Genomic DNA, 15,351 nt, shown 5'->3' with positions numbered 1-15,351 from the left:
CAACTGAACCACCCAGGAGCCCTAGCTTGAGTACTTTTAAGTTGCTATGATAATAGTAGTCACTAGTTTGTATTGAGTTCTTATTATTTATGAGGCAGTATTTTAAGCAATTTGTATTAGTCCAGTTTAGTTTTCATGACAACTCTATGAGTTAGGCCATCTTATCTTTGTTATATAAATAAGAATATGGGCAGAGAGGTTGTTAATAAATGGAGGAGTTTGTCAATAAGTGGAAGAGCTGATACTCTTAACTAGTTTGTTTCCTAAGAGTGCTTGCTGGCTAAATTGCTATATCATACAAGCGAAGCAGAAAAATAATGTTTTAAAAAATCTGTCAGCCATTAAATAAAAACTATATTATGCTTTTTAAGTATTAAAAATTCTGATGACTTTCCAGTCTTATGTCTTAGTTAAAAATGTTAATGAGGCTCATCTTTTTTGCCATTCATGTGTACTTGTTTTTTCTTCCTATGGTATAATATATGTAAAATATGTAATACATTGTTCTTACCTACATTGTTGGGGAAGAATGATGGTAGATGATTTGTTTTATATTTCACAATTATAAAATATACTTCTTTGGATCATGGCAGTCTAGAAATCTTTCCCTAAAGTTTTCTCTCATCTGTTAAAGAACTTTATGTGAAACACCTTTTTAAAGATTTATTTATTTTTTAGAGGACACTCGCTCACCAGTAGGAGGGGCAGAGGGAGAGGGGCAGAGAATCTCCAGCAGACTCCATACTTAGCAGGGAACCCAGTGTGGGGCTCGATCTCATAATACCTGCACCACCCGGATGCCCCTGTGATACGCCTTTTTAAAACATGGGCTTAGGGGTACCTGGGTGGCTCAGTGGGTTAAAGCCTCTGCCTTCGGCTGAGGTCATAATCCCAGGGTCCTGGGATCGAGCCCCGCATCAGGCTCTCTGCTCACCAGGGAGCCTGTTTCCCTTCCTCTCTCTCTGCCTGCCTCTCTGCCTACTTGTGATCTCTGTCTGTCAAATAAATAAATAAAATCTTGAAAAAAAAAAAAAACAAAAAACATGGGCTTATCAGAATGCTATGCTCTTCATAAATAAAGTGATACTACGTTAAGTAAAAATTCGAAAAGTGCTTATATGTCCTTTTTTATTGAAATATCATTGACATATAAAACTATATTAGTTTCAGGTGTGCAATGTAATGATTCAATATTTGTATATATTGCAAAATGACCCAAAAAATCTGGTTAATATCTACTACTATACTTAGGCAAAAAAACTTTTCCTGTTGATATAAGAACTTTCAGGATCTACTCTCCTAGCAACTTGCAAATATACAATACAGTATTATTAACTATAGTCACCGTGCTGTACATTAAATACCTAGGATTTACTTGATTTAAAATTAGAAGTTTGTATGTGCTTATGTGTCTTCAAGTCAACTATTAGAGAATACTTTGTGATATTTTTAATAAAAATGTGTTAAGTAGCTATTCTAAACTATGAAATTTAAGAGGAATTCAAAGCCTTTGTTTTCTGCTTTCAGATTTCCTGATTGCCTACAAACTTCAGTTAAATATGATTAATGTATTCTCCCATGTTTCTTTTCTACTTATTCCTTCTGTATACATCATCAGATATGTTTGTATCATCTTTCTAGGAGGAAGGAAATGTTAGTTACGCTTTTAGACAGTGGACAATGTTTAGATTCTGATTAAACATTACATGAAATTACAAATTTCATGTGAAATGTATTAAATTATATGGGAAGGGACATCAGCACAGTAATAGAGGAGGTAAACTCAAGAAAAAGAGAAATGAATGCTGTAATGGGATTCACTGTAACTCTAGCACTAGATGAGTCCATTCATAAATATTTGTTGAATACCTTTATTTTTTATTTTTTTTTTAAGATTTTATTTATTTATTTGACAGAGAGATCACAAGTAGGCAGAGAGGCAGGCAGAGAGAGAGGAGGAAGCAGGCTCCCTGCTGAGCAGAGAGCCCGACGTGGAGCTCAATCCCAGGCCCCTGAGATCATGACCTGAGCCAAAGGCAGAGGCTTTAACCCACTGAGCCTCCCAGGCGCCCCTGAATACCTTTTTTTAAACGATTTTATTTATTAATTTGACAGAGATCACAAGTAGGCAGAGGGGCAGGCAGAGAGAGTGGGGGAGAAGCAGCCTCCCCGCTGAGCAGAGAGCCCAATGCGGGGCTCGATCCCAGGACCCTGAGATCATGACCGGAGCCGAAGGCAGAGGCTTTAACCCACTGAGCCACCCAGGTGCCCCAGAATTGAATACCTTTTATGTACCAGACTTGTTAATAGTCTTTCAGAGATAAAAACCCATCCCCAAAGATACTAAAAGACTAGTTGTGCAAATGAAATGATAAAAAGATTGGGTGGAGTATAATGGTGGCAAAAAAAAGAAGAGGATGAGTCAAAGAATGTTTTCATAAGAAAAAAGTCATCTAAATCAAGTTTAGAAAATTTTTACAGGTGACATCAAAGAAATTTGATCTAAGATTCTTACTTCTAATTCAGGAATTACTGCTCTACCCTCAGTTTAGTGAATTATCAATTAAGAAAATATTCTTACTCCCTTAGTGAGGTAGTTATCAGTATTCTTTAACCCTAAAAGGTTTTCTTCAAAGAAAACCTTTTTGGGAAATAACAGGCAATTCTGAGGAACAGTGTTGTGATCACAAAGACCAGAACCTTATGGAAGCAAAGTCTCTTAAATTCTTAATTTTTTGGTAACATAACTCAAGAGTTTAATTAAGAGTTTAAGTATTTAAAATTTCTTCTTTTTGAGTAGGGCAGGTGTCAGTGGTTTGTTGAGGTTACACGTAGTCGGTGAGCATTTTTAAGGATCTGTTACAGAGCACTAGTGTTCAGGATCAAAGACTTAAAATATGCTAGGCAGAGTGAGTTAAATCAATTGGGTAACATGTTCCAGGGACATGGTATGATAGAGGCCCAAAGGGCTCAAGTGGGCACTTTTATCATCTGTCCAGAGTTAGGATACCTTTGTGCTGCATCTTGAACATGAGTGTTACTGGGCTGGTAGACTACCAAGCAGAGGAATGGAGCCATGAAATAGGTATGTTTGATGATGTTTAAGTAGTTTGGTATCATAGAAGCACTGATTATGAGTCTTGGCCTGGCAAGAGGTAGGCAGGGTTCAGAGTTAATAGTCCAGAGCCCTCCAGGGCATTTGTCCTGAAGTCAGATAGGATGGAAGACTGAGATGAAGAGTGAAAAGGAGGGCGCCTGGGTGTCTCAGTGGGTTAAAGCCTCTGCCTTCAGCTCAGGTCATGATCCCAGGGTCCTGGGATCGAGCCCCATGTCCAGCTCTCTGCTCAGCAGGGAGCCTGCTTCCTCCTCTCTTTCTTTGCCTGCCTCTCTGCCTACTTGTGATCTCTGTCTATAAATAAATAAAATCTTTAAAAAAAAAAAGTGAAAAGGAAGTGGAAAGAACAGGTAGAGACTGTTAGAGACTTAGTTTGACAGTAAAATGAGGGCAAGAGCTTTCTGCAGGGAATATAAAGTTAACGCACTTTTTTTTTTTTTTTAGTAAGAGAACTTAGAGATTGAAAATCAGTGAGGTGTTAGCAGAGTGGGAAGTAATGTGGTAAAACCAGAATATCAGTCTTGAAAAACCGCTGGTTAAAAGATTGGAATTGCACTAAAGAACAATAGGAGGCAATATAAGAATGGTTAAGTGTATAAACTTTAAAACGGGGCTGCTTTGATACAGTTCTCAGGTATTCCAGCTACATGGGTCTGGACAAGTTACCTCATGTCCTTGTAAATTCTCCTCTTCATTGCTATTAGGGAGATGTCACAAGGGGGATGTCATGTAGATTAGAAGGTTGTTATTAGGGATAGACCATGATATAGTACACATAAAGCCTTTTAGCATAGTGCTTGGTACATAGTAGGTTACCAGAATTTTAACTGCTGCTACATCAGCCTCGACATTATTACTGTTGCTACCTTGCTTTTTTAAAACTGCATTTTCTATATTTGTATATTAAAGATTTTTAAATAATAGCAGTCTTTTGCTGTAGATGAATTAACTTCATGAATTTTACAGAAGTCCATAGTTCTTTATTTTTTAAGATTTTATTTATTTATTTGTCAGAAAGAGGGAGAGAGAGAGAACATAAGCAGGGGTAGTGGCAGGCAGAGAGAGAAGCAGGCTGAGCAAGAAGCCCAGTGTGGGACTCAATCCCAGAACCCTGGGATCATGACCTGATCCAAAGGCAGTCGCTTAACTGACCTAGACACCGAGGCACCCTGAAGTCCATAGTTGTTAAAATAGATCAGCAAGTCATTATAAATTTATCATAAAGTTTTTTTAAATATGTACTTTGTCTTGTTTGGGAAGAGGTTTTAGCAACTTGTAAAGCAGGTTAAATATAGCATGTTCTCATAACGTGTGTGGCATTGTTTGAAATTTCAGTCCAGCGAAAATTGTTTTTTTTTTTTTTTTAACTTTTTTTTGTTTGTTTGTTTTTTGTTTTTTAAAAACCTCTGATCTATTAGGAGTTAAAGAATGCTGAAATAGCTTTAAGAACCCAGAAAACACCACCTGGACTCCAACATGAAAACACAGCTCCTGCTGAGTAAGTTACTGGATTTTCTCACTTTAAGAAAGCAAAACAATCCAATACACGGGCTAAGAATTTTTAGTTTAGTCTGTAGCAAACCTGGGTTAATAAGCACTTAACATGGATTTCTCCATTTAATTCTCATAATAACCCTAAGCAGGCAGTTCTTACCTTCATTTTATTGGAGGGTAACTAACAGCTAAGATGTAAGCTTTTAACCACTATTATGCAGTTAAACTTTATTTACCTGTTACCTACAGGGCCTATTCCACTATATTAAATTTTGCAGGTAGTAGAATCTTATATTTTACCAATAAGGACTTTTTAATTTAAAAATAATTTTATGATAGTCCCTTCTTAAAAGAGGGCATTCTAGAAATAGTTGAGCCCTTTTACTTATTTGCTTAAAATGTTTTGTTCACATAGGCAATAAGTCTTCAGGAAGAGCAATTAGAAAATGTAGATAAGTTAAAATTGAAAAAAATTCATCTGTAATCTCATTACCTTGGTTGTGTATTTGTGAAGTTGCCATGTGATCTCTAGCTTGTTTCTTTATATCCTTTTGTATTGTTAGAGATAATAATAGCTAATATTTATCAGATGCTTACCATATGCCTAGTGGTATGCTTAGCACTTTACCTGCTTTATCTCATTTTCCACAAAACCTTTACAGTTGTTATTCCATTCTTAGAGATGAGGAGCCTGAGGCATGAGGAGGTGAAGCCCTGAGCTTGTGAGTGGTATAGGTCTGTCTGACTTCTGATCCCTCACTTTCTCTTTTAACTTTTTATTAGATATAATTTCAGGCTTATAGAGAAGTTTCAAGGATAAAACAAAGAATCCCCATATATCTTTTATCCGGTTTCCTTACATGTTAATATTTTTACTGTATATGTTTTGTTCCTTTGCTCTTTATGTGTATATACATATTTTTACCCCTGAACAGTTTGAGTTATTTGCAGACATGATGTCCTTTATGTTAAAGTATTTTAGTTTGTATTCCTTAAATGTAATATTCTGTTACATAACCACAGTTCAGTGATCAAAATTAGGAAATTAACAAGGATAGTGATGCTCCTCTTATTCAGATTGGCATGATCTGTGCTTTCTCACTGGACTGCCTCTAATATTTTATCCCTCTGTCTTGTTCTCCATGCTGCCATCAGAACTAGTTTTAAAATGGGTGAATTGTATCATTTTCCACTGCAAAAAGCTTTTATAGTTCTCCATTTCTTTTTTTTTTTTTTTTTCAGATTTTATTTATTTATTTGACAGACAGAGATCACAAGTAGGCAGAGAAGCAGGCGGAGAGAGAGGAGGAAGCAGGCTTCCCGCTGAGCAGAGAGTCTGATGTGGGGCTCGATCCCAGGACCCTGAGATCATGACCTGAGCCGAAGGCAGAGGCTCTAATCCACTGAGCCACCCAGGCGCCCCAATAGTTCTCCATTTCTTACAGAATAACATTCAGCTTGCTTTGCATGCTATTTATTTTTATCTATTTTTATCTTTCTAGCAGCATTCTCTGTTTGAATTTATCAGAATACTAGTAGTACTACACATTCTTTCTGTAAACACTATAGTGATTTCAGATTATAAATATAAGAACCTTAAGTGCTTCCTTGTAAAATCTGGTTGACAGTTGCACTCTTTTAAAAAACTTTTTATTTTGAACTTATTTTAAACCTTAAAAAAACCTGCAAAAATGGTAGTACAAAGAATTTCCTTATTTCCCTTACCTTGCCAACTTTAACATTAACATACATACCGTGTAACCACCAAGAATAGATTAACCAAGAATAGAAAATTAATATAGGCATGATATTAACCAAGCTACAGAAATTACTTGAATTTTATTGACTTTGCCACTAAAGTGCTTTTTCTTTTCCAGGATCTGATCTGTTTTCTACCAGTGTACTTTTCCGATTCCAGGATCTTATTCACTTTGCATTTAGTTGTTATTTCTCCTTGATCCCTCCCAGTCTGTAACAGTTATTCAGTTTTGTTTTTTTTAAGATTTTATTTATTTATTTGACAGAGACGGACACAGTGAGAGAGGGCACAGTCAGGGGCGGTGGGAGAGGGAGAAGCAGCCCTACCGCCAAGCAGGGAGCCCAATGCAGGGCTTGATCCCAGGAACCTGGGATTGTGACCTGAGCAGAAGGCAGACGCTTAACAGTTGAGCCACCCAGGCGCCCCAGTTATTCAATCTTTATTTGTCTTTCATGACCCTGATTCTTTTAAAGAATATAAAGCTACTTTGTAGATTATCCCTTAATTGGGATTTTTCATGATTAGAGTAAGGGTGTGCATCTATTTGTGATAACCTGTTAGTTTTTCTTTCAATAATATCTGTGCTCTGTCATTAGGTTGTCGGACTAAGTCAAAGGCCTACTTAAATGGGGGCATATATTTATTTGGTATTTTGAATGTAAGGAAAGGAATATTTTTAAAACTTCTATCTGACTCTGTAAATGTTTTCGTCTAGCTACTTCAGAATCTTGGTTCAGCAGTTTGAGGTACAGCTTCAGCAGTACAGACAGCAGATTGAAGAACTAGAAAACCATCTTGCCACTCAAGCGAATAACTCACATATAACTCCTCAAGGTAACATACTTCCTGTGGTGATTTTTTTTTTTTTTTTGATAGCACTATTTTTTGGTAAGAGAAGTTAAGGTGTTATTAGATAGTAGATATTTTGAATAACTACTAGTAGTTGTCTTAAGCTGCTGTAAGAAAATTTCCTTAAAGCCTTGATTAGATCTTTATTCTCTGTTAATAGATAAGTGCATTATTGTGAATTGTTACTATGCTAACCAGGGCAGAAGTCTCAGGGCCTCCTCCCTTCCCCTGATGACTGATGCAGACACCCACTCTCAGTCTGCTCACTGTGCTGTCTTGTCTTATTCATGTAAATATTCATGTAGTTTTCTCCTCTTAGACTTTGTACCAAAAATTGGACTCAAGTTACAGAAAAATAATACTGATTGTGTTACATAGATATTTGTGTGATAATATAATTTTCTTTTATAGATTTGTCAATGGCTATGCAGAAAATTTATCAAACATTTGTAGCTTTAGCTGCACAACTTCAGTCTATTCATGAAAATGTAAAGGTAAGTTTTCATTACCAGTTCACATATCTGTATATCTAGACCCAAGTGAAGTATTTATTTGCAGAGCATTCATGCCTATTATAGGACTAGCTAAAATTACATGTAAGTGAAAAAAAACTAAAACTAAAATAATCCATAATCATGCTCAGACACAATCACAGATCTATTTTTTCCCCAAAAAGTTCCAAGTATTCTATGCAATCAGCTATTTTAACTTTTTAGTAATACATTGTAAACAACTTCCTATGTTAATACATATATTTCTTCAACATCATTTTTAGTAGTTACATAGGATTTCATTGTATATACGTGTATAGTTTCCTTACCCAATCCTCTTTTGTTGGACATTTAGGTTGTTTCCATCGGTACCGCTATAAGCAGCACTACAGAAAATAAACATTCTTAGTAAGCAAAATCATTTTGCACTGCTTTAATTTTACATATAATTTAAATACTTATTGGTCATCAAGTACTTAAACATTTTTCCCTTTTAAATACAAGGAACTATTTGTGTTTATTAAATAATAAAAATAAAATAATTTGTCACTGAATATTTTGTACCTTATGTAATGTTAGTTTTTAAAATTTAAGTGAATGTTAAATATAAGTATACTTTTTTTTTTTAAAGATTTTATTTATTTATTTGACAGAGATCACAAGTAGGAAGAGAGGCATGTAGAGAGAGAGTGGGGGAAGCAGGCTCCCTGCCGAGCAGAGAGCCCGATGCGGGGCTCGATCCCAGGACCTTGGGATCATGACCTGAGCCGAAGGCAGAGGCTTTAATCCACTGAGCCACCCAGGCGCCCCAAATATAAGTATACTTTTTCCAACTAGTTGGGCACATATAATTAAATCCTTTCTTGGAGTTATATAGTTAGAAAAATCTTTAAAATTCTAAGTATCCAAACCGGAGTCTAAATAAATTAGTAACTGCGTAGAATAAAGTTTGAGATTACCATTGTTTTCATTTTTATTTTAATCTGTTCATGGTAATAAATGTTTTAAAAAGTTAACCATTTAAATTATACCATGTTTGAAATGAGCATAATTTGGACCTTTTGCTTTAATATCTTTAAAATTCTAAACCAAATTTTTTAAATTGTTTAGTTTTAGGGATGCCTGGGTGGCTCAGTCAGCTAAGCATCTGCCTTCAGCTCAAGTCATGATCCTAGGGTGGTGGGATTGAGTCTCATATCAGGCTCCCTGCTCAGCGGGGAGTCTGCTTCTCCTTCTCCCACTGCTCCTGGTGCCCTCTCTTCTTGTGCTCTCTCACCCTAGCCCTTTCTCAAGTTGATACATAAAATCTTAAAAAAGTCTTAAAGAATTTTTATCAAATATTCTTGAAATTTATAGGTCTGTAATACTAGCTTTTTAAAGGGCTAAAGATGATTCCTTATTGGTGCTTTGAAGTCTGTGTTGTGCAGATTTTTTTTTCTTAATTTTTATTGTGAAAGTTTTCAAATATACGCACATACAAAAAATAGGGCACTACTGTAATGAATACCCAGCTACTCACCACTCAGCTTCAACCATTACAAAGATCCTGCTGGTTTTTTGTTTTTGTTTTTGTTTTTTTTAATTTTTTATTTCTTTTCAGCGTAACAGTATTCATTGTTTTTGTACCACACCCAGTGCTCCATGCTGCTGGTTTTGTTTTATCAATATTCCACACAGAGTTGCTTTTCCCCTCTGGAATATTTTAAAGCAAATTCTAGACATATCAATTGTAAGTATATATGCTTTTTCAATGGCAGTTTCTCCTCTCTGGTTTGAAAACTACCCTTTTCAGTAACATGACCATAAAACATACGGATTCACATAAAATCTCTTCTGATCATGTTGTATAAACTAGACCTGACAACTTGACCTACTCTTTTTTTTTTTTGTAATGCACATCCCTAAGAACCAAAGGATGTTCTGTGAGCAGATTTGCTATGTTGCCATTTATTTTCAGCTGCTTTTAGTGAGCAAACTGTAATTTCTAGACTTACTTACTTAGAGAAATTTCCAGTCAGTTGGTTTTTTATTTTTGTTTCTTCCGTGTTGTTTTTTCACGAGATAATCTGCTGAAACAGGCTTAAACTACCTGAGCCAGCCAGTCTTCAGGGACATTAACAAAATTGGACATTGTTTCAGTAATTATATAAATCATGGCTGAGGTCAGTTCTTCTTCTTTTTTTTCCCTTTTTCCTGAAACCAGTTGTCTTTCAAGTCTCGAAGGCAGGTCATTATTTTCTAGTATAAGTAGAACTAAAATTTATGGGCTGTTGGTGCCAAACATTGCATGGGTATATGCATATATATGTGCACAGAGAAAAGGGAGGATGGACTCGGGGAGATCAATTTTAATAAAATTCATTCTTCTGGTATCACATACCCTACATCTGACTGGATTTCCTAGTTTTCAGTTCTTGGTAGGCCTGCTTCAGTACATTATAGAGGTAGGAAAGTTTGGAACTGAAACATCAAATACTATTGACTACACAAAATAGGGGATGGTAATGTTTAAATACTGCAAATAACAGTAAGAATTCTAAATACTCTACATGTTAAGACCAAAAAGACTAATAGTTACTAATTTCTGCTGAGAATGTAGGAAATCTGAAAATTCTACATTTCTTCAAAACATTGTTTAAAACTGATCTAAATTAGATTAAACCTTTAATGAAAAAGTATTTAGTGATTCTGATGTGCAGTAGAATCGCTCCTATTAATGGCTTTAATCAAGGCAGATTTTGCACTGTGTGAACCAGTCTACTTTATGAACTTGGTAATTTCTCTTTCTTACTCTGAAATTATAAGTTCACTTTCCCTGCCCCCGCCCCTGCCCCTCTGCCCCAGTTTGGAGATACAAGTTCAACATGAATCATTCTTACTGTAAAATAGTCAGATAATACCGATAAAGTGAAAGCTCTCCTTAAAGCCTCCAAGCTCTCTCTGCTAAGGACCTTTTATTTTAACCCGTGTCACCTAGGCCTTTTAAAGAAGAATTTAACAGATACATATTTAGTACATGTTTTTAGCCTTTTGAATCTAAAGTTATCAAAAGGTAGGGTGTTGGAGAAATATGAAAAACTGGAGTATTGAAAATGGAATTTTAGATATTACTTTACTTGTTTAAAAGCTTTGCTAACTCATTTTTAAAGAGAGCATCATGGAGCCAGAATATTTTAGGCTGTTTATTGGAAAGACATGACAAAAGTAGGGAAAAAAATAAAAGTAATAGAGCTTGCATGCGTCACTTCCCACACCGTGCCCTACTTTGATTTTCACTTTAGGGTGAATGTATGATATTGGTGGTGTCTTATCTGTCTGCGGACTTATTTCCTAGTTAGATTATTCATATAATACCAAAGTCAACAAAGAACTTGACTTACTAACTGTCTCTTTTTTCTTTCATTTAGGTGCTAAAAGAACAGTACCTTGGCTACAGGAAAATGTTCTTAGGAGATGCTGTAGATGTGTTTGAAGCCAGACGAGCTGAAGCCAAGAAGTGGCAGAATGCACCCAGAGTTACTACTGGACCCACCCCTTTCAGCAACATGCCAAATGCGGCAGCCGTTGCCATGGCTGCAACACTTACACAGCAGCAACAGCCTGCTACAGGTCTGAATGCATTCAAGTTATAGCTTCTTACTGTTCAAATGCAGAACATTGATGTGCATTTTTATGTCTTCCTTTTGTGTTAGCACTGAAGAAATTTCTATGAGTAGCTGTTCCAATACAATCTAAAAATTGTGATGGACACAATTATAAACATACCTGATAAAAAATGCAGGGTAGTCTTAGCAATAATTAATACATCAATTAGGTAGTGAGTATTGTGAATTACTTAATGTTACTTGCTGTATTGCTATAAATGCCCTTTAGAATATGGTGTTTCACTACCGAATTACATTTAAGAATATTAGATTCTAAAATCGTGATTGTATCATTTATTGTTTTAAAGTCAGAGATAATCCAGCCATACTTTGCATTTTTCATATATGATGCTGATAGATGGTGCATTCTAATTTCCTCATACATAGTGATTACAGAGTACCCACATTTAGGATGAAGTACATTGTTATGATTGAAGGTGTGTTAAAGATCATTTGGTTGTTTTTATGCATAATGACTGGAAACAGAGTACAGGTCCCCTCTTAACCAAATTTGGAAGAAAGTACATGCTAGAATTATATGTACCTTTTCAGAATGAGCAGAACAGTAGCAAGGGCAGGAAAAAGATGTTTTGCGATGTTCTGGATTGCACATTAAGAAGTTTGAATGGGGAAGCTGGGCAGATGATGAAAATAATTGGTGAGATACTGGAAAGCAGATAATTTAGTCCTTGGTTTAATTCCACTTCTAACGAGAGAAACATTTTTGTGGTCTAGTTCTGCATATGGAGTTTGGTCCTGTGTCTTTTGGAGATTATTGTCTTTGCTACAGTCTGTTTTTTTAATCAAGCTTGAAGTGTGACATAGAAGATATAGTGTTAATGGATATTGATTTTTACTTTCTTCATTCATAAATTTTTGAATAATGCTTATTATTCTATAGCATGTGTCTTTCTGAGACTTCCATATAGTCCAATAGTAAATTACAGTACAAAAAGAGTAAAAAACAGGCGTATCTAGACTGTATTCAGGCTGCCTCTGCTAGGGAAGCATTCTCTGGTTTTCAGTACTGGCAGTTTAAAAATTATTCTTCACATTTGGAGATGACAGAATTGATTTACCATCAGTGAATGGCTGATGATTGGTTTATGCCAAATTGTCCACATTCCATGGCTGGACCCATGTGAATAGTGGCTCACAGTGGCACTCTGTAGTACTTCTCTAGCTGGCTGGAGTGTAGGATTCCATTCTCAAGTTATGGAGGGAAAAAAATCAGTATGTGGCTGATTCCCATCAAGTCAGTATAGGAATCAGTCCCATAATTAATGATTATCAGTTCTCCTGATTATTTAACCAGCTAATCAAACCAACATAGTACCAATTTACTTTTTAGAGCCAATATTAATCCTACAATAGATCAGATAAGCATGGGTTTTGGTTAAGTATTCTTTAAAACATAAGGGATTTCCATTTTAATAAATACAACTCGAGAAAGCTCAGTTACTTAAAGTGTCATGGCATAAATGAATTAATTATATTCTGTGATAACACAACTAAATTTGAAGCAAAATCACTTGTCAGGGTTGTGTTTTTAATTCTCTTACGTAGACGGTCTTGAGAGGTCATGCATTTTGGGCTCATGGACATATGAAGATACATGTTTGTTCTATAAATACTAGTGCCTGCTATGTGCTAGGCTCCCAGGATACAAAGGTAAACAATATGAGTTGAGTATGATGTTTGCTCTCTGTTGTGGTGGTGAATGTTAGCTTGATTTAATCATCTTGAGGAGCCTTTGCTCATTTAATTTTATTTGTGACTTTTGCCAGGCTTCAGGGAGACTTGACTGCGTTCTAAGTTCCCTGCAGTTTTCAAACTCACATAAGGGCTTCCTCATTGGCTGGCAGGAATTGTAATTTATCAACCTAAACAGTCTCAGATTGTTTTCATTTTGAGTTGTGTGGATTTTTAGAACTGAGAAACTGAATAGTAGTAATAACAATTTTGCATTATGTCTTCTCTTTTTGTTTCTTTGAAGGCCTCCCCAGCTCTGTAGTGCATTCCTTTATGCATCTTCTAGTCAGAATGTTAGTTATTCCATTCGTGTCACCACTACAGGGAGATGGATGAGGTTTCTTAGATACCTACTGATTTCATGAATTACAGCCTGTTGAGGAATTTTTGCATTGTGCTTTGTACTCAGTGACTTATTCTTCTTTATGTTTCAAGACTTTGCGGATGTCTTTTTTTTTTTTTTTAAGTGACAATAATAAAATTTAAAGACCATCTAGATTCAGTTAGGTAAAGCTGGTGTGCTGTTTTTATACGTCATTGTTGATCTGTGCAAGGTTTGAGTTGACAGGGGTTTTGCTTTCGATTGCATATGGGTTCTTGACTTTATTAATGTAAAAAGTGCAGATAGCCTCTTAGGCTGCTACCTTCTGAAGGTGGTTTCTGCATAGTCTTTCTTGGAGGTGGAGGTATGGATTTAAGTGACTTCTTAACTTTTCTTTGGTGTTTTTTAATGAAAAAAATATAATAGAGATTAGGCCTGCATGATTTATGGTTATTGCTTCTGAAGGTTGAAGAGAATTGATGAAAAACCAGCAGGCTAATTATGTATGAAATAAGCATCAATACATGGATAAATGACGTATTAGTAGATCTTGAGTACACTTGTCCATCAGTGCTTTTGAAGCCTCTTAAAAAGCTTAAGACATTTACATTAGGATTATCAGTAAAATTTTAACTTAGGATAGATTGTTTTAAACTAATGTGTTGGGATTAAGTTTTGCTGTTGTGTTTTGACACTTTTAAAAGTTCTTGATGTTTACACAATAAGACTATTCTCATGTGACTTAGCTGCTATTTTTAAGGAGAGCTGAGACATTTTGTTAGGAATTCCTAATTTCTAGCTTTTAGTGTAGGTTTGGACATTTAAGATGTAGTGTTAAATAGGAAACTTTAAGTATTTCATTTTAGTTTCTTGTAGTTTTGTGGTTTTGTTGTATTTAACAACCAAAGGAACATTCCCCATTAAATCAGTAAGTAAAATTTTTCAAATTGGGGAAAAGGCATTTTTTTGTTTCTAAGAAAAATTATTTTTAAAGTATGACTTAGGAATAATCACACTAATTACATTAGGTATTTTGAGTAATTACTGAAAATTACTAAAAAATTTTAGCACTTTAGTCCTTTTCCTGTGAATGCAGTTTTACTTTTAAGAAAGTAGAATTTATTCTGGAAAACATGAATTACAGTGCTAAACTTGATTTTGTTGTGTGTGAATATATTATACGGTAACTTTTGTAAAATGTTACTCTACATGAAGATTTCACTTTGGGCAATTATTGGGATATATTACTACTAACATGGTTTTGTTTATGGAACTAAGCCTCTCATTGAATGACTATTCAGATTTTGAAACAGAATTCTTGAATTGTTTACGTGACTTTTGCCTGAAGGATTTAGATTCTGCTTTCTAATAGTGAAACTAATTTATATGGTGGCCAGAGTGTAATATATGCTAATACTTTGGCATGGGAGATATTTATCATGAGTTTTTAATATTAAAAAATGTTATACATTTGCCTACTAGTTTTATAAATGATGTTGCCTTCAGAATTTGTGTGAAGGTACAAAACTCAAAGTATCATGTACCTGTTGTGCAATGGAAAGTCTTGTCATTGTCAGAGTTCTTGATTACCAATATCCTGAATATTGATGATTAGGGTTACTCTTAAAAACAGACCCACACACAACAAAAAGCATGTTATTTGAGTAACTCTTGGGACTTGTAGGGTTGAGGGCTGTGGTGTGTATTATTCTTTAGGGTCTTCCACCAGCAGTGCCTCCTATCAACATGTGACACTTAAGTCTCTCAGTGTTCAAGAAACTGGACGTGTGTTTTCTACGTATTATTTTTGTTAGAAATAAGAGGGTAATATGCTTAGTTTCTTTTTCCTATAGTAACATTTTACAAAAGAGCTGCTAGGCAGGTATTTTATTCTCAAATTGATCTCAAACTGGATGTAAAAATTT

At 35.3% G+C, this 15,351-nt stretch overlaps 1 protein-coding gene across 3 annotated transcripts in view; it reads left to right on the top strand.

Moving 5' to 3' along the window:
- LOC111159904 (nucleoporin 58) overlaps positions 1-15,351 on the top strand; it is a 41,248-nt gene that overhangs the window by 19,269 nt on the left and 6,628 nt on the right. For all 3 annotated transcript variants that reach the window (XM_022522580.1, XM_022522581.1, XM_022522579.1), the window contains 4 exons: positions 4,534-4,613; positions 7,084-7,202; positions 7,629-7,711; positions 11,116-11,317. In XM_022522580.1, coding sequence (XP_022378288.1) covers positions 4,534-4,613; positions 7,084-7,202; positions 7,629-7,711; positions 11,116-11,317 — 484 coding nt within the window. The remainder of the gene's footprint in view (positions 1-4,533; positions 4,614-7,083; positions 7,203-7,628; positions 7,712-11,115; positions 11,318-15,351) is intronic.

This window comes from Enhydra lutris, unplaced genomic scaffold, assembly GCF_002288905.1.
Source record: "Enhydra lutris kenyoni isolate GAN:26980312 unplaced genomic scaffold, ASM228890v2 scaffoldscaffold71, whole genome shotgun sequence".
In the NCBI taxonomy this organism is placed as follows: domain Eukaryota; kingdom Metazoa; phylum Chordata; class Mammalia; order Carnivora; family Mustelidae; genus Enhydra; species Enhydra lutris.
Note: the sequence above shows the minus strand (reverse complement) of the source record. Positions and strands in the feature narration are given on the sequence as shown.